At 36.3% G+C, this 22969-nt stretch overlaps 1 protein-coding gene across 8 annotated transcripts in view; it reads right to left on the reverse strand.

The window, feature by feature from the left end:
- CLCN3 (chloride voltage-gated channel 3) overlaps window positions 1–22969 on the reverse strand; it is a 94321-nt gene that overhangs the window by 46402 nt on the left and 24950 nt on the right. The window contains exon 1 of one of the 8 annotated variants that reach the window (XM_007097162.3): window positions 8087–8499. The exons of 5 other annotated variants lie outside the window; for them this stretch is intronic. In XM_007097162.3, the coding sequence (XP_007097224.2) occupies window positions 8087–8165 (79 nt within the window). In that variant the 5' untranslated portion in view covers window positions 8166–8499. Of the gene's footprint in view, window positions 1–1177; window positions 1261–8086; window positions 8500–22969 lie in introns of those variants that run through there. 2 more of the 8 variants (XM_042983640.1, XM_007097163.2) reach the window with 2 other exon arrangements.

Genomic DNA, 22969 nt, shown 5'->3' on the forward strand with positions numbered 1-22969 from the left:
GTATTACTCATGTGGCGATATTCTTAACCCAAAGATTGACAAAATGACAAAGAAGGGGGGAAAATGTCTTACAAACTTCAACAATAAGCTCTTCTACAATTATATATTGGGCAAAAATCCTGTAGATTTAATAGGTAACTTAATTCACCATGCCCAGCTGGTATGGACACAGAAACAAATTTCTAAAATCAATCTATGGTCAATAACAATCTTTCCATGAAATGGGCATTTTGTTATTCAAATATCACCAACAATATTTCATGGGTCAGCACTAAACACCTCAGTAAACAGGAAAGATTCTCCAATCGATAAACTGTTAACTGGGTTGCAGTTTTCTTGCAAAAATAACTTTATTGATAAGAGAAGTTCCTTGTCTTGTTTATTTTTTCCCCAGATGCAGAACTTTTTAAAATCCATACATCCCTCTGTATACCCCATTAGCAGTCCCTCTCCAATCTTTTCTACCCCTAAGCCCCTAGCAACCACTAATATACTTTGTCTACATGGATTTGCCTATTTGGCATTTCATATAAATGGAATCGTACAATATGTAGTCTTTTGTACTTGGGTTCTTTCATTTAGCATAATGTTTTCAAGGTTCATCCATGTTGCAGCATGTATCTGTACTTCATTACTTATTATTAGTGTTGCATCGTATGGATATACCTCATTTTATTTATCCATTAATCCACTGATGGACCTTTAGATTGTTTCTTCCTTTTGGTTATTATGAAACATGCTTCTATAAACAGTTATATAAAAAAAATTCATACATACCTATGTAAACAAAAATTCATTAACTAATATCTGAAATCTAAGTAAAAAAGTTACTAGCCTTTTTTCAATAAATGATGCTAGGACAACTGGCTATCCACATACAAAAGAATAATAAAGCTGGACCTGTTCCCTCACACCATATATAAAAATTAACTCAAAACAGATCATAGGCCTAAATGTAAGAGCTAAAACTATAAAACTCTTAAAAGAAAACATAGAAGTAAATGCTTGTAACCTCGGGTTAGGCAATCAGTGGCTTTGCAAATAAAACACCCAAGCCCAAGTGACAGAAGAAGTAACAGATAAACTAGACTACATCAGAATTAAAAAAAATCCTTCCCACCTAGAAGCGAGACGCTGTTATATATCTGGTATCTAACAACAACAAAACAATATTTACATTGTTCTTGGCACATTGGACATTGTTCTTGGCACTTCACACATATTAGCTCATTTAATCCTCACAACAACCCCATGAAATAGGTAATACTCCATTTCATAAATTAAAAAACAAAACAGAAAGTTAAAGGATATACCTAAGGTCAAACACATACTAAGTAGTTAACAGGGATTCAAATTTAAGCAGTTTGATTCCAAAGGCATTTCTTACCACTATGTAACACTGCCTAAAAATAGTTGTATGGTTAGTTTGGCTGCATATGTATAAGATAATGTGGACACACTTCTGAGGAGGTTAAGGACTCTTAGGTAGTGCCTTCTCCCAAAACACTTATGCACGTTGCACTTTGCTTTCAGACAATACAATCCTACCCTTCACCATTTTTATCCCTCTTTGTCTCTGGTTACAGACAACTTGTCCTGTATTACTTAAAATGCTGAAATGAAAAACTGTTGCAATAGCAATCATGGGCACTTCTCTGCTACCACCACTCATGTCCCTATGCTTTAGCAGGGGTCTACGACAATAACACATCCCATTCTCATTGTCAGGTTGCTCCAGATTCATTTTAAGGCCTTAGGAAGCCTACCTTTACCCCAGGGAGAGCTAACTGCCTCTCCCGGTATATACTTAGAAACTGGTCTTCAAACTTTTTTGACTGTGGCCCACAGCAAGAAACATCTCTCACTGACATAATGAGAAGTGTTCCCAAGTAAAACCAAAGTTTAGTATACTTACTTTGTGGAAAACAAATACAATCATACTTTACTTTCTATTTTCCTTTTCTTTTACTGGTCACAACGCAGTTGATTTCATGACCACATATTAAAATGTGCAATTTGACAAACACTGAACTAAAATACAGACGTTAATAAAATTACACCTGAAACTGAGCTTAATTGTAAATTTCAGTCACACATGGTCAGCAGCCTAAAGTCTCTCCTCAAAGGGGAATAGCCAAATAATAGTTTTGGATGAAAAAGTAGGCATATATTTATTTACTAAGATTATCATTATCTCTAGAGTCAATCTCAAAGATGTGGGAGCTGTCATCCCTGGCATTTGTAGTCATAATGCAGACTACTGTCCTATCATACAAACAAAACATACACACTTTTTATTAATTATGAAAGAAGGCAGCAGAAATCCAAAATTCTACATATTCTGACTATCCAGTTTCTTCTGTATATTAAGTACAGGAAGTCTAGTCCTCATTGTGCCTTTTTTTTCCTTCCCTCTGTGACCCTACTGATAAGAAATGGTCATCCTGGTGAGGGAGGGGAAAGTAAATGTAAGTTGATAGTGGAAGTTCCAGAATGTTAGCAGACTCCCACATGAAAGATTAAAAAGGTAATGGCAAGCACAGTACTAAGTTCTTAGTAGTTGGTCAATTAAATGCCTGCTAGATAAATGAATAAAGTATATGCTCTTGATATTTGTTCTGCCATCCACGGTCATATTTATTTGTGATCTATTTAAACTACAAAGATTTGGTAATTAAAACCAAATTCTAGGGGTGCCTGGGTGACTTAGTCGGTTAGGCGTACAACTTCGGCTCAGGTCATGATCTCGCGGTCAGTGAGTTCGAGCCCGTGTCGGGCTCTGTGCTGACAGCTCAGAGCCTGGAGCCTGTTTCGGATTCTGTGTCTCCCTCTCTCTCTCTGATCCTCCCCCGTTCATGCTCTGTCTCTCTCTGTCTCAAAAATAAATAAACATTAAAAAAAAAAATTAAAAAAAAAATTCTAAAGCTGAACAGAGTAAGCAGCAATGCTGAATCCATTACCCAATTCACTGTTTTCTCCTCTGTTCCATTGTCATCCCAAAGTAAAAAGTCACATCCTTACGTAGAGATGATAAAGTGGATATTAAGACAAATGTATAATTGGAAACAAATTCCATGTTCATTTATTATCTATGAATGTAAGATAATTTGTACATTACATAAATAAAAAGATTTATGAAATCTGCTTTCTTAAATGGCAAGACGAGTAAACAGAAAATTAATCTTTTTGATTTAATTAAGGTTGTAATGGACTACAAAAACTTACAAATTAAACATGTTTATTTAAAAAAATTTTTTTAATATAACTTAAACCACCAGTCTCCTGTGGCTTTGTGTAGGCACAAAGCAGAGACCTCAATGCCAGGAAAATAGCCAAAATTATAAACCTAATCTATGTGGCAGGAGATCTGCTCACATTTTGAAATCTTGACACACAAAGCATTTCTGACTTAATGACAAGCCATGAGATATTAAAGTGTCAGTTATTTTTAGAAAATAGAGCTAAAGATAGTAATATGAACCAGATTTTATTGAAGGTTTTAAATTCAGATACTGTAAGCAAAATAAATTTAAAGATTAGGCTTTGTTTTGGGGCACCTGGGTGGCTCAGTTGGTTAAGCGTCTGACTCTTGATTTTGGCTTAGGTCATGATCTCCTGGTTCGGGGAGTTCAAGAGTTTGAGCCCGCGGAAAGTGCTTGGCATTCTCTCTCCCCTTCTCTCTCTGCCCCTCCCCCTCTCCCCTGCTCGGGTGCTCACTCTCAAAATAAGTAAATAGACTTTAAAAGAAAAAAAAAAAGATGGGCTTTGTTTTTATACTGTTGTTTTAGAATACAAAGAGTTTCTGACATCAAATAAAGAATATTTGTTCTTTTAATTTACACTTATTAGATGAATTAATTTGTAGGAAGAGATTTAATTTTCTAGCTGGCTAAAAGAAGTAATGGAAGTATAGTAAGGATCTGGATCCTAAAATCATTTTACAAAGAGCCCCAGGGCAGTAAAAATACCATCTAACACCTGGAATTCCAAATCATGTGTAAAAACAGCTAACTAATCATGCTTTTTGGAGGAAATAAAAATGATCAAACTCATATATTATAATAGTATATACAAAAGTAACAAAAAGCCTTACTCAAATACATTTCTGAGCTAATGAATATCAAGAAATAATTTCAGGTAGAAACTAAGACCCCCAATTTTTATTTTAGGCCCCACTCTTTGACCTTTAAGATTATTATTAGTCTGGCATTCAAGCTCTCTGAGGCTCTGGCACTCTTCTGCCTAGCTATACTACCCCCTTTACTGACCCACTGATAAAACAAAACTTATCAGGGAACAACATACTAGGCAATTTACACCCATTAGAGCATTTATTCATTCTATCCTCTCTACTAGGAATGTCGTATCAAATTCTCATGGGTACTTGAAAACTTGGCCTACTTTGATAGCACTTGTCAAAACAGACTGATCTCTTCCTCCCCTAAAATCCCACAAACCATGTACTTTATTCCATTCACTAGAAATGCATTAATTTTCTTGGGGTTTGTTTCTTTGTTTTTAAACTTGGGAAGTTTTCTTATGACCATGCCAGGCTCCAAATGGCAAGTATTACAGAGATACACATAGTGAGAAGCAATATTTCCTCATATTTGAGAGTACGAACCAAATTATCTGGATTGAATCCTGACTTCTCTTTCTTATTTCTTTACCTCAGTCTTGTCAACAGGAAAATGGGGATTATAACAGTACCCAAGTGACAAGTCTGTGATGAGGATTAAAGAATTTGTTACATGTGAATGAACTGATATACCTAAAGCACCTACAAAAGTATCTGGCAAACCGTAAATTCTATACTAAGTATTAGCTATTATTAATATTACTATTACTACCACCATCATTCTCCACAGCACCTGGTAGTGCTATATATATACACGCAAGAACTCAATAAATAATTGAATGAAACAATTAATATTCAAATAAGTTTTAAAGGTCCCTCATAGAGTAAAAGGAGGCTCAAGGCCCAAAAGATAAAATCCAAAAGAAAGGCCTGGTAGATTTCAGAGAAGAATTCAACTCACCAAACTACTTAGACTTCATGAACAAATTAAGAAAAAGTCAAAGTATTGGGGCGCCTGGGGGCTCAGACAGTGAAGCATCCGACAAGCTCAGGTCATGATCTCACAGTTCATGAGTTCGAGCCCCCCCCCCCCCCCACGGGCTCTGTGCTGACAGCTGGGAGCCTGCTTTTGATTTTCTCTCTCTCTCTGCCCCTCCCCTCTTGTACCCTCTCACCCCCTCTCTCAAAAATAAATATTTTTTAAAAAGAAAAAGAAAAGGTCAAAGTATTGAAAAACTAACAATTCAAATGAACCAAGTTTTTTATTTTTTTTTTTCCTGATAAAAATAGAAGAGACATTTTATGAAAAAACTTGATAGTTTCTGTATAGGAAATTTTCTGTATAGGAAATTTATCTTAAAAATGGCTATTTCTAAAATGCCATCTTAATTTCTAATCTATCAACAATATGTTAATTCTATGTTTAATCTACTTATATTTCCAGTCTCTATATTACCAACTTAAGTAGGAAGCTTCATCAGTTACCATCTCACCTTGAAAAGTAGAACTGAATTTTATTTACTCCACAAAGGTAATCCCTAACTCTAGCACTCAGATTCAGTTACAGATTCATGTTTACTTTATTAATATCCTTCACAATGTTATATTTTGATTATCTGCCTCTTCATTCTTTATCAGCCTAAAGAGATATTTTTTTTTATTTAAAAAACATTTTTTTTAACGTTTTATTTATTTTTGAGACAGAGACAGAGCATGAACGGGGGAGGGGCAGAGAGAGAGGGAGACACAGAATCGGAAGCAGGCTCCAGGCTCTGAGCCATCAGCCCAGAGCCCGAAGCGGGGCTCGAACTCACGGGGCGCGAACTCACGGGGCGCGAGATCGTGACCTGAGCTGAATAAAGTCGGACGCTTAGCCGACTGAGCCACCCAGGCGCCCCAAGAGATATTTCTAGTCATTGTAATTTTGTCTTCACAGGAAAGCTAATTCAGTTTTCTTCATTTATGCTAATTGCCTGTTTCTACATCTCCAGTTCCTTTGTGTTGACCCATGGCTACAATAGGTCATAAATTATAGGAAAACAAATAACCTCTTATCCATAAATATCAGGATGCCACAGTATAGTCAAGTGAGCCTAATAACTGACTGAACAATGTTACTTTCAAACAACACTGGCTTATTAGAGCAAGTCTCATCAAGGGATAAGGAACCTATCTGGGCTGACAAGAGGGTGCCTGATTTAGACCTTAAGCAAGATTCCTAAAAGACTATATATGAAAATAGAAGAGAAACAAAAAGCTTATGTTTTTAGCAATAACCACATCAATAACCATGCTTTACTCTCACATAAGCTTTGGCTAATTTCTTATTATTTGCATATCTCACACAGAGATGAAGTCCATCATAAGTTCAGTCAAAGACTGTCAAGCTTAACACTGGGAATTTAAATTTCCCAAGCCCAGGTTTTCTGGTTTATCATCATCAGCAAACAGATGTTGTAATAGCTCAGAGAAAACACAGTTTGTCTTGTTGTACAGTTTAATTACTGATTAGCAAATACCATGACATTTGAACAGTCACCATTCATTCACATTGCTTCCTGTTTAAAGAAATCCTTACCAGAAGAGGGATGACAAAAACATAGGAAAAAGGAGAGTTTATGAACACATTAAAAATTGGGGGGGGGGGGAACTTCTGGGTGGTAGGATTGAGAAATTCTTATTTTCTTTTTTATGCTTTCAGATATTCCCCCCCAAATTAAAATATGTATACATATATATGTATACAATTTTATGGAAAACAACTTTGTAAGAGAAAGCATACCATATGTTAACATGATCTTCATATAGTTTTTCTCAAAATCTAAAAAGTTAGCTTTTACTAACAGAATACAACAATATATTCAATGTTACAACTGTTCAGAGCCTAAAATAGTGTCTAGTTGACACAATACAACCAATAAATATTTGTTGAATATCTTAACATTTTCTAATCCTAATGGAACTTCTTACTAAAAAAAAGAAAGTATTACCAGAATACAAACTGTATTTTAACTAAAACAGGTGAAATAAGCTCAGGAAAATCATAACTTCCTTATTTGCTTCATAAATAAAAGTTTGGGTTAACCCATAATGAGCTTATAATATCTCATACAGTAATTCCAATTAATGTGACTCATAAATGAAATCATCTAGCTAAGAGATTTTTCTTAAGGTTCAATTCTTTTCTAGAACTACTACCAACCAGTCTAATTTTAGAATAGTTTAAGAAAAAATTTAAAAGGACAGTTTTATTAACATGTAATCAGTTTTACGAAGACCCAGGCAGTGCCTGCCAAAAGATTTACATGAATGCTGGGTGCTTTTCTGGTTTTTATAAACTAGTGACTATTATATTTTCTGATGTGTAACAATACCCTAAATGTTTTTATAATATCAATATTTATAAAATACCCGTAGGAGACAATGCAGTTAATGTTAATCAGCTGAAATATATATTAAATGAAAAATATTAATATATAAAAATTTGTTCATCTTTATTGCCATCTTAAGGTGTTCTAAAATGCAGAGAGAGCTTTTACTATAAATTTACTTTGTTGTGGCAAAATCTACATGGTAACTGGCAGCAGCTGAAACATACAGGTGCACAGACACACACTCGATTTCTCTGTGTAAATTAAAGGAAACACATAAGTTTTCCAAAGGGAAGAAAAACATTACTTTTTAGGTGCTAACATGACTCCAGTTAGCTATAAAAGCGGATTAATGCATTTTCGCAGTTAAATAGAGAGAGGATTTTCACACAGAAGATGGAGTCGGAGTCCCAGTCCGATGTGCTCTGAAGCAGTACTAATCTGCACAGAGAAAACAATCAGGGACGACTACAGAGCCATTCAGAAGGCTGCATTTGCTCCTCACTAACATTCCAGGGCAACTAAACAACACACTACAATATATAAAGGACATTCCAAAACCTGTTTAAACTACAGAACCACCCAGCCACATGCAAAACATACCAACAGAGGATTCACAGCAAGGGGATGGTATTACCTCTTTTATGTAATTCCCTCAAGGGAATACAGTCTCCTCCCCCGTCATAAGGCAAATAGGGATCGGAAGAAGCATCCATGATTAGAATTTTTATAAAGAAGAAGAAAAAGAAAAAGAAAAGCTCGCTAGCTTAAGAAAACACTGGCATTTTTTCCACCCCTGCACCAGCGGGCGAGGGAGATGCCATATTTGATGAGGGTTAGAACTGTATGTAGTTCGACTCGCTGAAGCAACTGGGTTCTTCCACAGTGGATGATGTCATCAAAGGGAAATTATTGCAGCCTGGTTGCTAGTGGCTACAATCTAGCAAGGCTTAGAGGCGGAACAGCCTTCTTAATCAGGTCCTGCTACGTATGATGATGACTAAGCTCCAAGTGTAACAGACAAAACTGGTTTGAGAATTTTAAAGCTCTCACCATGCAGCTTCTAGAACATCAGTGGCAACTATAGTAAAACAATAGAAACATTATTTCGTTTTCATTTTAAAATAAATATAAGGGAAACCAAATATTTAATACAGAGATGTGAAAGGGAAATACTGGATGTAGACAATGCCTCTTTTCAATTCTAATGTAGAAAAATGAGAGAAACACACTAGTAAGATTGCAATACTTTATAATATAAATGTATTAATTTTTATGTACATACCAAAGCCTTCAAGAGACTTTGTTTTAAAAGTCTATTCTTAATTATCTAAACTGTACTACAGACCTCTATTGTGGATTAAAAATTTAGTAACTGAACAGCTGAAGTGTTTTATCTCACTAATCCCCTCCAGCAGCCTCTTGTTTCCTTCCTTCAAGGAACTAGCTAATAAGACATTCTAGCTTTTGAGTAGAAAACATATCAAATAACTTAGCTATTATTTGTGGAAACTATGCAAAAAGATTTACTAGATAGGAATTTTTCTCTTTCTTCCTACTTTTCCTACCTCACAAAGATTTGTGCTTCAAAAAAAGGCTTAGTAAAATGTGTCTCTAAAATGTATTCCGATTGTCTCTTTGCTAAAAATTTTCATGGGATTCAGAAATAAAAGTAACTCTTCGTTTCAAACTGTCATTCCAAAATAAAAAAGCTGATGCTCGTTTAATATGAGTTTACATTTTTACAGCTCTCTCTGAGGTGATTCCTCTAGACTAAGAGATTCTCCTGAAGTAGCTATGTTGCTGCAGTGCCCCTAAATAAACATGTGCTGTCGATGAGAACAATTCCACACAACGAAGAGGTTCTGTAAAATTTATTTTCCTAAATATTGAATGAGCCAACCTTTAAGGTCCACTCCTAGTCAAGACATTTATATGAGAAATGGGTTTAGAGAAGGAAAAAAACGACTCAGATGGCAGTAAAGAGAAGGGACTAATTCTATTTGTCCAGTACATTAAGTTATTCAAGATCCTTTTTAAAATTAGGTTAAAGTTTTATATTTCAAAAAGTGTGAACCTCAGAAAGCTAGCTCTTCTTATAAAAGCTTACCTGAGATTTAGGAAAAAGGAATATGGGAAAGGCATATAGTCTAGAATAAAGACTACACTAGGAATATCTATCTAATTCTGATTACAACTATTAACATTTATCATAAGACTGTGGGTCTTTTTTTGTTTTGTGTATTTTTCAAATTCTCCTAGATTTTTTTTTTAAGCAAGGAAAGCTTTGACAAAGAGCTGACTTTACTAAATTAACCAATGTAAGTTTCTTCCTCCGTGGTCTTTTGGTATGTATATTCTACTATTATAAGACTTTAAAAATATATATATATATGCTATACAGCATTTATGAATAACTTAGTTTTTATGATATTCTTCTACACCTTTCAGAGAAAATGAAAATTTATCTGTAAGTTTTCCTGGTATTTGTAGGCACTCTCTTAACTTGTTTTTCCTGATTTACAACTTGGTCTAAAAGGAAAAGTGAAAATTATAACTAGCTAGCAATAACTAGAGGAGGAAGAATACCTTCCCTATAAAATATATTGACCATGTTGCATAAGTAAAAGTTTTGTAGCATAAATATAATCTCAACTGTTTTTAAAGAACAAAACTTATGTATATCTAACACATAACTGTATTTGTATAGAGTGAAGTCTAGAATGAGAAATTGTATTTGTATGCGTTAAGTCTAGAATGAGACACGCCAAACTCTTAGTAATTGTTATTACTGAGGAAGGAAAGAGACAGAAGTGGGGGAGGTTAATGGTACATTTGGTTTTTACTATGTATAGTTCCACACGGTTTTACTTTTTAGACAAATATATTACTTATTACTGAAATTTTTAATAATTATACTACTTTTGTAATAATAAATCTGAAAGCTGAAAACATTTTCAAAAGTAATCAAATCTCATGCTTAAGAGACCCATGGCTGCCACTTTTGCTTAAAAGAATGACTACTCAAGCTAAAGTGCTTTTCAACTGTACTTTAGAAAAGGACAAAGTAGATGGGAAGGTGTGGCAAAAGAGGACTTTGACACAGAGTCGGTTATTGTCAGTTTAAGAAACTGAATTACAGTTAGCATGGAGCTCAAGTGGAAAGAGAAGAAAAGACAAATTTAAGAATTCGAAGGCACAACTGGGGGGGAGGGGGGGGGAGTTCCATAAGGGGACAATGCTCCAGATGGAACCTCTGAAGAATAAACACACTAAAATGGTAGCACAAAAATGAACTTAAAAATTCAGAAGGGGAAGATATTTCTACTCCCAAATGCACCCTCAATTCTAACCTCAGCCTTGATGTGGGATTCTAGATAAACCACAACCTCTCTGAGATGTGTAAATCAGGGAGGCAGAATAGATGACTATGGTATTCTAACCATACATATATAACTACATATATATTTGACTATAGTACTACAATGTTCAATCTTTAAGTCCCTTCTAACATATATGATCCAAGAAATCTTCAACATTAGATTTATAGTCAGGAAAAATATAGTCAGGAAAAAAAAAAAAAGGAAGTGGGGAGACCTATACAGAATTAAAACAATAGGTGCCTGGGTGGCTCAGTTGGTTGAAAAGCCAACACTTGATTTTGGCTCAGGTCACGATCCCAGGGTTCTGAGATCAAGCCCTGCAGCGGACTCCACGTTGGGTGTGGAACCTGCTTAAAATTCTCTTCCTCTCTCTCCTTCTGCCCCTCTCCTCCCTTGCATGCTTCTCTTTCTCTTTCTCTAGAAGTAAAAAAAAAAAAAAAAAAAAAAAAAAAAAAACAGGTGCATGGGTGGCTCAGTCAGGTGAGCATCCAACCCTTGATTTTGGCTCAGGTCATGGTCTACGGCTTATGAGACTGACCCCATGTAGGGCTCTGCACTGATGGCATGGAGTCTGCTTGGGATTCTCTCTCCTCTCTCTCTGTGGCCCTCCCCTGAACGCTCCCCCCCCACCTCGAAATAAATAAATAATTTTTTTTAAAAATAAAATTAAATAATAAAAAAACAAGTATTAAAAGATAAATCAATTTCAAAGTACAAATTTTTATGAAACAACAGAAGAAATGAGAAATAAGCAAGATATGTGATTTTAAGCAACTATATTTTAGATGTAATAATGATGAGGGAGCCAAAGAAGCTGAGGGCAAAGCACAAGTTAACCACCTTCCCCCCACCCTTCCACCCGGGCCCCAACCCCCAGGTAGGATATATGTGATATTCCTCAGGCACTCCAGGCTGCCCAAGAACAAAGGAAAAAGAAAAATAAATGGTTAACTGATAGAGATTACAGTCAAGCAGGACAGAAGTTTCCATCAGTTTGCAATGATTTTAATGATTTACAAGAAAAAAAAGGCAACCTCCAGAAGCCTACAGACTCAGTTTCCTGCAGCCCTAACATCACCCTCCCCTCCACAGTGATGTGGGGAAAAAAGGCAAGAAGAAAATGTAGATAAAATAAATTCTTTATAACCTGTAGCCCATTGACAAATACTTGAGATAGGCAGAGTAAAACATTCCTCCAGGAACTTCCTATTGTCCTTATGTTAATGTTTTGCTAGAAGGAAAAATAACTTGAGCTCAACAATAGCAAAGCCTCCAGTGTCTTTAGCATATGAAAGTCCTTTTGGGATTTGGGGCCTTTACCAATGCCCCAACTCCCAGATATATAATCAGTCATTCCTCACAACCCCAGTGCAGCTCTTCCTGCCCAAGGGTCCTGTCCTCATGCTTTAATAACCTCTTTGCACCTAAGACATCTCAAGAATTCTTTCTTGTCCATCAGCTACAGATCCCCTCAAAACCTCATCAATAGCCTATAAAAGAATTCTTATCTTTTAGAGATACATAAGGAAATACATTAACTGTGTAATAGTAAACAGGTAAAAACAAATCTTATTCAAGACTACTGCAAAAGGGGAAAAGAGATCTCAATACAGAATTTGGCTCAATTCCCAATATAACAAGAAAAAGCGGGAATTCACAACCAAGGAGAAGGGGTGGGGGTTTTCAGTGGATAGAAAAATAATTATTAAGAGGAAACACCTAGGGTAAGAGAGATTCTCACTAAGCAGACCTAACAGGATTCTGGCTGAAGGCAGCCCTGGGTGATAGGACATCACCTGGAAGATAGTGAGGGATGTGGAACTCCAGGGTGTTGAGGGTACAGGATTCTGACAACAGGTACAGGATTAAGCCAACTTGACAGGATTACTGCCCAAACTGAGCAATACAAAAACAAGACAACATAAGACCAACAGTTGAGACTTGGTTGGGAAGAGAATTCAAATGAGCCTGACTAAAGTTTGATCAGGGTGAGACTCTATCACAGTGTATCTATCTAAAATAATGTAAGGTTTCCAATTTATTTCAAAATTATAGAAAGTAGTAAAAAAGCAAAATTAGCCATGAATTCATAACTATTTAAGTCTTGAGAACAAAAAGCACATAATCTCTTCTCTGTACCTTTGTATATGTTCTAAATTTTCTATAAGATGCTTTTTAATGAAATGCTTATAAATCACTTATGAGATAAACGTTAACAAAAAATTACCTCCTTGAATCCTCAAACTAAATTATTATTATCAGAAGTGTCAGATTAACTTTAGTTTATATTCTATTACGTATAGCTGCTATACATTTACATTTGACACACTATTGGCATTCAACTTTAACTTGTATTGTCAATTGTCCTCCCTGAGCAAAAATATCAAAGGGGGAAAAAAAAAAAGAGAGAGAGAGAGAGAGAGATAGCAAAGCTTTCAAGAAGAAAGACAATCAATTCAAGCTATACAAATAGCTGCAAAGTTACTGCAACACAAAAGAAAGAGGACCTGGAAATTCTTCAGAAATGACACACCAGAAAATAAACAAAAAACACAAAATGGTTTTGCAATATTCAACCTCACAAACATAAACGTTTCAGTTCTCAACATGGCTGTCTGATTACTCAAATAATGTATCATAAGATTAAAAACATGAAAACATCATACAATGATCACTTTTTCAAAATCGGAACCAAAAACAGCCAATAATTTTAATGCCTAAGCAATTCCTTTTCAAGAAATGTGTCAAATATTTTCATGCATGTACACAAACTGGTACAAAGACTGAATAAAAGACTATTTTAAGAGTTCTAAGTTTTAGAAATACTGAAATGCAAATATAACAATATTATATTAAGTGTAAATATACTAAAATGCTCCAATTAAAACATAAACATGGGCCACTTGGATGGCTCAGTCAGTTAAGCATCTAACTCGATTTTAAACCCCTAGTTGGGCTCCACACCTTACATTGGGAGTGCCTGCTTGGGATCCTCTCTCTCTGCCCCTCCCCAACTCGTGCATGCTCTCTCTCTCTCTCTCAAAATAAATAAACTTAGGGGCGCCTGGGTGGCTCAGTCGGTTGAGCGTCCGACTTCAGCTCAGGTCACGATCTCACGGTTCGTGAGTTCGAGCCCCGCGTCAGGCTCTGGGCTGATGGATCAAAGCCTGGAGCCTGCTTCCGATTCTGTGTCTCCTTCTCTCTCTGCCCCTCCCCCATTCATGCTCTGTCTCTCTCTGTCTCAAAAATAAACAAACATTAAAAAAAAAAATTAAAAAAAATAAAATAAAAAAATAAACTTAAAAAAAAAAGATAAACACTATCTAATTGGATTTTTTAAAGCCAAGTATATAATTATGAGAGTATCAGCTAAAACATACCAATGCAGAAAGGCTGAAAGTAAAAGGATTAAAAGAATAGAGCATGTGATCCCTAATCCAAAGAAATCCGGGGAGCTATATTATATCAAAGGACATTTTAAAGAAATTTGGAAATAGATAGAGGCACTTCAAAGTAAGGTGGTTCAATTCACCAGGAAGATGTAACTTACTAACACGAAATCAAAGTATATAAAGCAAAAATTTACAGAATGACAAGTGGTAGATTAGTCTACAAACACAGTGAAAATTTTTAATACATCACTGACAAATACCTATAGAAATAAACAAGGAGAAAAATCAATAGGGAAACTAGAGACTTCAAAGGTAGAGTACCAAATTTTACCTGATGGACGCATAGAGAAAAACATTAACCAAACACTTCACATTATACACTCTTCTATAGCATGGGTGGAACACTGACAAAAATAGACTTTTTACCAGGCCACAATGCAAGTCTCAAAAAATTTCAATACACTGATAAGACAACAATGTATATCTTTGTATATTGTTTGACAATGTATATTCTTTGACAACAATGTTCTAAGTCAATTTGAAACAACCAGAAATTCCTATGTTTGGAAATCATGAACTATATTTCTAAATAACCTGTAAATCAAAATAGGTATCACTGTGGAAGTTAGAAATGATTTTTAATTTGTGATAATGAGGGGCGCCTGGGTGGCTTGGTCGGTTAAGCGTCTGACTTCAGCTCAGGTCATGATCTCACACTCCGTGAGTTCGAGCCCCGCGTCAGGCTCTGTGCTGACAGCTCAGAGCCCGGAGCCTGTTTCGGATTCTGTGTCTCCCTCTCTCTGCCCCTCCCCTGTTCATGCTCTGTCTCTCTCCATCTCAAAAATAAATAAACGTTAAAAAAAAAAAAATTTAATTTGTGATAATGATAATGAAGGCATTATGACATGGTGATAAAAACTGTATTGGGAGAGACATTTAGAGCTTTAAATGATTCACCTGAATGGAAGCTTAAAATTAAGAAGGTAACCTTATTTCAAGAAGCTAGGGGGAAAAAATACAGCAAAATAAACCCAAAGAAAGTAGAACAAAATATGATCAGAAATTAATAAAGCAGAAAAATACAAATAGAAAAACACAACAAAGGCAAAGCTAGTTCATTGGAAAGACTAATGACTGATGAATCTGCAGTGACAATGATTAATAAGGTGAAATGGGAAAGAGGATAAGGAAGGGGAAAGGAGGGAAGGAGAACTCTCTCGATGAGAGCACAAATAACCATGATCAGGAAAAAAAGAAGACAAGACTATGGAAACTGCAGGCAATCAAATGACTTTATGCCTTTTTAAATTTTTTAAAAAGAAGGTAAATTTTGAAAAAAAAATACAACTTACCAAACTAATCTAGAAAGAAACAAAATCAGAATAGTGCTATTAACTATTAAAGAATTTGAATATTAATTTAAAACCTTCCTATAAAGAAAATTCTAAGCCTAGAGTTTCTTTGGCAAATTCTACCAATATTTAGGAAGAAATAATGCCCGCCTTATATAAACACTTCAGAGACTGGAAGAAGGGGCCATCATCTACAACTCACTTTGTAAGGGAAATAGAATCTTAATACCAAAATGAGAACAGTATGAGAAAGGAAAGCTACCAGCAATCTGTTATGAACAGATGCAAAAATCCTAAACAAAAGTAAACCAAATCCAGCAATTTGTACATTAAAAAAAAAAAAAACCAAAAGAATACACTAAAGTATCAATGATCTAATTGAGTCCATACAAGGAATGCAAGTTGATTTAAGCATCTGAAAATCAACTGTTTATAATAGATAAATAGGAGATATAAATCAAATGATCATCTCAAAAAACGGAAGGAAAATGACAAATTCAACAACCAATCATGATTTTACATTGTGTACTCTTTAAAAAAATTTGTTTTTGACGTTTATTCATTTTTGAGAGACAGAGCATGAGTGGGGAAGGGGCGGAGAGAGAGGGAGACACAGAATCCGAAGCTGGCTCCAGGCACTCAGCTGTCAGCACAGAGCCCGACGTGGGGCTTGAACTCACGAACTGCAAGATCATGACCTGAGCCAAAGTCGGACATTCAACTGACTGAGCCACCCAGGCGCCCCTACATTGTGTACTCTTAAATCAACTAGGAATAGATGTTAACCTGTTTAATCTAATGAGAGATAACACAAAAATCCAAATTAGCATCATACTTAAATTTGGAGGTGAATACTTAATGGTGAAACTTCAGGATCAAAACAAGACAAAAGACACTGGCAATCACTATTTCCATACAACAGTTTACTAGAGACTAGAGGTCCTAGCCAGTGCAGTCAAGCAAGGGGAAAGGAAAGGAGAACACTATAAAGATTAGCAAGAAACAACATGGTCATTATTTGCCAATGGTATGACTATAATCTTAAAAGACATCACAGGGGTGCCTGGATGGTTTGGCTGGTTAAGTGTCCGACTCTTAATTTTGGCTCAGGTCATGATCTCACAGTTTGTGAGATCAGGTCCCATGTTGGGTTCTGCACTGACAGCAAGGAGCCTGCATGGGATTCTCTCTCTCCCTCTCTTTGCCCCTCAATTCATTCTCTCTCTCTCTCTCTCTCTCTCTCTCTCTTAAAAAGAAGGCTGGACAAATAAATCATTACAATTAGAGTTAAAAATCAATATTCAAAAAACTAAATTTCAAAATATACCAGCAGACAGAATATATTTTTTAAAATGTTTATTTTTGAGAGAGCATGAGCAAGGGAGGGGCAGAGAGAAAAGGAGACAGAGGATCCAAAGCAGGCTCTGTGCTGACAGCATTGAGCCCAACTGAGGTGGGGAGGGGTTCAAACTCAAACTGTGAGATCATGACTTAAGCCGAAGTTGGACGCTCAACCGACTGAGCCAGCCAGGTGCCCCCAGCAAATAGAATATTAAAATAAAATCAGCATTAAATAGCAGTAATATTAAAAAAGAAAATCCAGGAACGAGTGTAACAAATAAAGACAAAAGTTACTAGGAATGACTAAAACCTCATTGGAAAACATTTAAAAAGACTCAAGTATACAGAGAAGTATACCATGTTCATGAGTTAGATTCAAACTGATCTATAGACTCAATTAAATGCCAATCAAAAACCTGAGGATTTACCTCCATTTTACCTTAGTCTATACTTTCTAGCAAGTTCTTCTTTCTAGCTTACCTTTCAACTCAGACAAAAGACCCAAAGGGCAAACCATCCTGTGATAGGAACTGAAACTACCCCTCAAGGAATAACAACTGCCCTGACACCAGCAAGACCCCTCATAATTGACATGAAGGTAATGACTGATCTGACCTTTACTGCCCACCTGCTTATACCCACCAACCTTTGTCCCCACATTTTCCTTATATAAACCTAGAAGTATTTTCAGCACTTTGGAGACAGTCTTTGAAATGCTAGTCCGTTGTCTTCCCAGTGTTGCCTCGTTGAAATAAACTCCTTTCTTGTTTCACCATCACTGGTCTGTCTCTGAATTATCTCAGCAGTGAGTGGCCAAACCTGGTCTGTTTGGAAACTCTGGAGCCAGGTGCTCTTGCACCCTGTTACAAACCCAACAGGCTTTTTTTTTAAATGACAAATCATGCTAAAATGTACCTGGAAATAAAAAGGCCCAAGAATAATCAAGACAATCTTAACAATAAAGTGAGAGTATATGCTTTACCAGATACTGAGACCATTTTAATCACAGTAACATTATAAACAGAATGCTTTTGGCATAAAGCTAAAATAAAACAAAGCCACTCACACGGAACAAAGAGTCAAGAAATAGATCCTCCTATATATGAACCTTAATATATTCTTAGGGGTGGCCCTACAGAAGAATAGATAAAAAATGATTTTCTTAGTAACTGGCATTAGGACAACTGGTTGTGTATATGGACAAAAAAAATTAAATACACCCTAATCCATTCATTCACACACACACACACACACACACACACACACACACACACACACACCACTCAGGTGATTATAGACTCAAGTGAGAAAGGCAAATAACTCTTACAAAATGATATAAGAAAATATATTCATGACCTCAGTGGAGGGAAATTTTTCTTAAGACACAAAAAGCATCAGCCATAAAGCAAAAGATCAACACAGAAGACATTATAAGAACATTTGCTCTTAATTTGTCCATCATAATGCTACAGACTGAATGTCTGTATCTCACCAACATTTATACGTTGATGGTTAATCCCCAGTTGATGTTATTTGGAGGTAGCTCCTTTGGGAGGTGATTAGATCATGAAGGTATTCAGGAATGGAATTAGTGCCCTCACAAAGAGACTCCAGAGAGTTCCCTCAAGGACACAACAAAAAGATGGCAGACCGTGAACCAGAAGCAGCCCCTCCTCAACAGACATCCAGTCTATCTGTCCTTGCTCTTGGACTTTCCAGCCTCCAAAACTGTGAGCAATACACAGAACTGAAAACCACATTTGTTGCTCAAGCCACCCAATCTATAGTACTTTTGTTATAGCAGCCCAAATAGACTATAACAGAAAACGAAACAGGACCCACAGAATATGAGATATTTATAACAATATGACCAACAAAAAGCTTATATATAGAAAATAAATAACTTTTACAATCTCTCAGCCACATCAATAGAAAAACAGGCAAATGACTTAAATAGGTCTTCAAACAAAATTTTAAATAGCCAATTAGCATGAAAAATTGCTCAACCTCCTTGGCAACCAAGGAAGTGCAAATTAAAACCACAATCAGAGGGACACCTGGGTGGCTCAGTTGGTTGAGTGCCCAACTCTTGATTTCAGCTCAGACCATGATCTCACGGTTTGTGAGTTTGAGCCCCGTATCAGGCTCTGCACTGATGGCATGGAGCCTGCTTGGGATTCTCTCTCTCCCCTTCTCTCTGCCCCTCCCCTACTCACATGCACTCTGTCTCTCAAAATAAATAAACATAAAAAAAACACACACACAATCAGAATCTATTACACAGCCAACAGATGGACAGAATTAAAAGTGTCACAATATCAAGAGGTTGAGGAATGTGGAGCAAAGGAAGCTTTCATACACATTTAACTTGAGTGTAAACTGGAACTCCACTATGGAAAGCATAACCTGTGCCCCAAAAGGTTCACTCCAAATGAAGTTTATGCACATATTCACCAGGATGAATGCAAAATATTCAATGTAGCACTGCTTACACCTGCCAAAAACTGCTGATAATTCAAAGACCCATCAATATTAAAATAAACAGGTAAACTGGTATATTCATAAAAAAGAATAAGATAGTCTAGAGCAACACTGCCACAAACACCTACTGCATATAATACAAAAGAATCTTGAAAAGCACATTGAATAAACGCAAGCAAGAAATACGTACTGTATGATTTATTTTATTAATTTAAATAATCTATAATTTTCTAAAACAGACAACGCTAGGGGCACCTGGGTGGCTCAGTCGGTTGAGCGTCCGACTTCGGCTCAGGTCATGATCTCACAGTTTGTGGGTTCAAGCCCCGCATCAGGCTCTGTGCTGACCGCTTGCTCAGAGCCTGGAGCCTGCTTCAGATTCTGTGTCTCCTTCTCTCTCTGCCCCTCCCCCGCTCATGCTTTGTCTCACTCCGTTTCTCAAAAACAAATAAATGTAAAAAAAATTTTTTTAATAAAAAATTAAAAAATAAAAAAAATAAAACAGGCAATGCTAAATTGTCATTTTAAGGATGCATACTTAAATTATCAAGCCACAAAGTAAAGCAAAAAAAAAAAAAAAAAGTGACTAGGCAAAGAGAAAATGGCATTTATCTCTAAGGAAAGGAAAAGAGTTGTGATTGGGAAGGTACCCACAGGAGGCTTCTGAAGTATACTAATGCTTTATTTTCTTAACCTGGTTGTGCTGTAAAAGTGCCTGCTTTGTGATAACTCATTAAGCTGTGTAATTATGCCTTTATGCATTGTTCCGATATGTGTTACATTTCACAATTCAAAAGTCTTTGAGTTAGAAATTTACCCTACCTTTAATTCTATTATGATCTAACATGGATTTATTATTCTTTTTTCCTTCCCTACCCTAAGCCACTCTACTCTAATCTTATTTACAGTCTCGATTAGTTACAGAAAACAAGTTTGGAAGTGTCTACACTGACTTTTATTTGTTCTAAGCACAGGTTCTCCCAAGGAATTTCCTCTAAATGACAGTAGTTTGGAACTGTTTAAACAGATCCATAGACTCCCCATGATTTTATGTATTTACTTCTGTGTATGATCTTACAGGCTTAGCTCATAACTTCTGAAAGCTTTTTCAAATAGAATTCTTAATTGGAACCACGACACAAAATATGATTTAACCAACTATTTTCTCAATTCTCCCCAAAACACTTCGTAGGTAACATTCTACATGCACAGGAGAAATGTTAATTTATTACATCATGTCATTGTGAGAGAGGTAGAATACACACACAAAAACTATTTACTGACTTGGGGAGCCTGGGTGGCTCAGTCAGTTAAGCGTCTGACTCCTGATTTTGGCTCAGGCCATGATCTCACCATTTGAGAGATTATGAGCGGAGCCCCATGTCTGGTTCTCCGCTGACAGCACAGAGCCTGCTTGGGATCCTCTCTCCCTCTCTCTCTGCCCTTCCCCCATGTGTGTGCGTGCTCTCTCTTTCAAAATAAATGAACATTTAAAAAAATTATTCGGGGCGCCTGGGTGGCTCAGTCAGTTGAGCGTCCGACTTCAGCTCAGGTCATGATCTCACGGTCTGTGAGTTCGAGCCCCGTGTTGGGCTCTGTGCTGACAGCTCGGAGCCTGGAGCCTGCCTCGGATTCTGTGTGTCCCGTTCTCTCTGCCCCTCCCCCACTCACACTCTGTGTCTCTCTCAAAAATAAACATTAAAAAAGAATTAAAAAAAATTATTCACTGACTTAATTTCAGTTAACTTTCTGTGAACTTCTTAAAAAAATAGTTTTGTGGTTTTTTGGGGGGGGGGTTGTTTTTTGATGTTTGTTTTTGCAGAGCAATGACAGTAATTGCAGGGGATTTCTGGGGTATATCATCAGGTTCTATATTATCATCAAAACTAAGCTCACTTCTTTCCAATGATCTTTGGGATAAGTCAGTGCTTGACTAGCTTTCCATTGGTATTTTAGACTATTTTTATCAAAATATCACTTTATAGTACCAAGTTATTTTTCCCTGTTCGTTAGTAACATCTTGAATTATAGCACTTCATAAACTTAGTATGGGTTAGTTTTCCCCAAATGCACTACCTTGCTTTTACACAAATACACAAACTAGGGAAGTCCCTTAGTCCACACACATTAGGTGAAATAGACGGTTCTAACTGAAGTGACCTGGAGATAGAGGTGAAGAAAATGTTTACAAGGTAGTTGGCAACAGAACATAGTGTCAAATTTATTAAGAATATGACACTACTTGAATAGGCATCATATGAACCTCAGAATTATTTATTTCTGAAATTAATTCTCAGTAGACCATTTGAAAGAGTTTTTTACCTTTTTCCAATAGACAGCTATTAAATGGTAGTGGTAGCATTTTATTAACTTAATTTTAAGAATTTCTAACACATCTTTACCAAGAAGATTCACGATGTAACCATTTCATGCTTTTTAAAGGCTTAATAGTTAAATGTTGCCAAATCAAATTTAGAGCCAAGTGCCTCACTATTAGAACAATGCCATCAACATTATCAGTAGGTATATGCCAGAGAAAACAATAAAACTAAAATCAACGTATCTACTAAAGACAACATGCACAAACATAATCTTTGAAACGTTGTAGCAAAGTCACATCATCCTAATTCAGCACACATTTCTTGGATTTCTGAGTTCTACCACAACTTTACACTCAGTAATTTCTTTTTGCCTCTAAATCCACATACAAGGATACAATATTTACTAAAAAACTACTCTTGGATTATTTTATTAATAATGTTTTCTACCTGCAGTTGATATCAAAGAATTTCATTATTCTTATTCACAGAAAGCAACCAACTCTAGCTTAGCAGCATTCAGACTTTTTATCTTAGGAACAATGTACCCACGAATTTTCAAAACTTTGTATTCACTACACATTGACAGATAAAATAAATACCTTCCTCCCAGTAACTTTTTTCTAGGAATTTAGAATACATTTGTGTATTCAAATATCATTCAATGGTTAAAAATCACTAAGATAAACTTTTGCACCATAAGGCAATGCACTTAATATTAACTGAAAAACTTCCCACCTAGTAGATGACATTACTAGCTTCATATGCTAGAAATTTCTAACCCTCCCTTTTACCCACCTCCAACCACCACCCAACAATCAGTATGTCTGTTGATTTTACTTCTAAATCTACTGTGAATCAGTGTCTCCATCTGTCACTATGCCAGTCAGACACCGTCATCCCTCTTCTGAGGGATCCCTCTTCTACCTCCCTACTCTCAATACCTACCAATCCATTTGCTCACACAGCTGTTGAATGATATTTTAAAAATACAAAGATCGGGGTGCCTTGGTGGCTCCGTCGACTGAGCACCCTACTCTTGATTTCGGCTCAGGTCATGATCTCCCGTTTCATGAGACTGAGCTCCATGCCCCATATTGGGCTCTGCACTGACAGCACGGAGCCTGCTTAAAGTTCTCCCCTCTCTCTCTGCCCCTCCCCTGCTTGTGCACCCTCTCTCTCCTTCTCAAAATAAATAAATACACTTAAAAAATAAAATAAAATAAATTACAAAGATCATATTACTCCTCTGC

This window comes from Panthera tigris, chromosome B1, assembly GCF_018350195.1.
Source record: "Panthera tigris isolate Pti1 chromosome B1, P.tigris_Pti1_mat1.1, whole genome shotgun sequence".
Classification (NCBI taxonomy): Eukaryota; Metazoa; Chordata; class Mammalia; order Carnivora; family Felidae; genus Panthera; species Panthera tigris.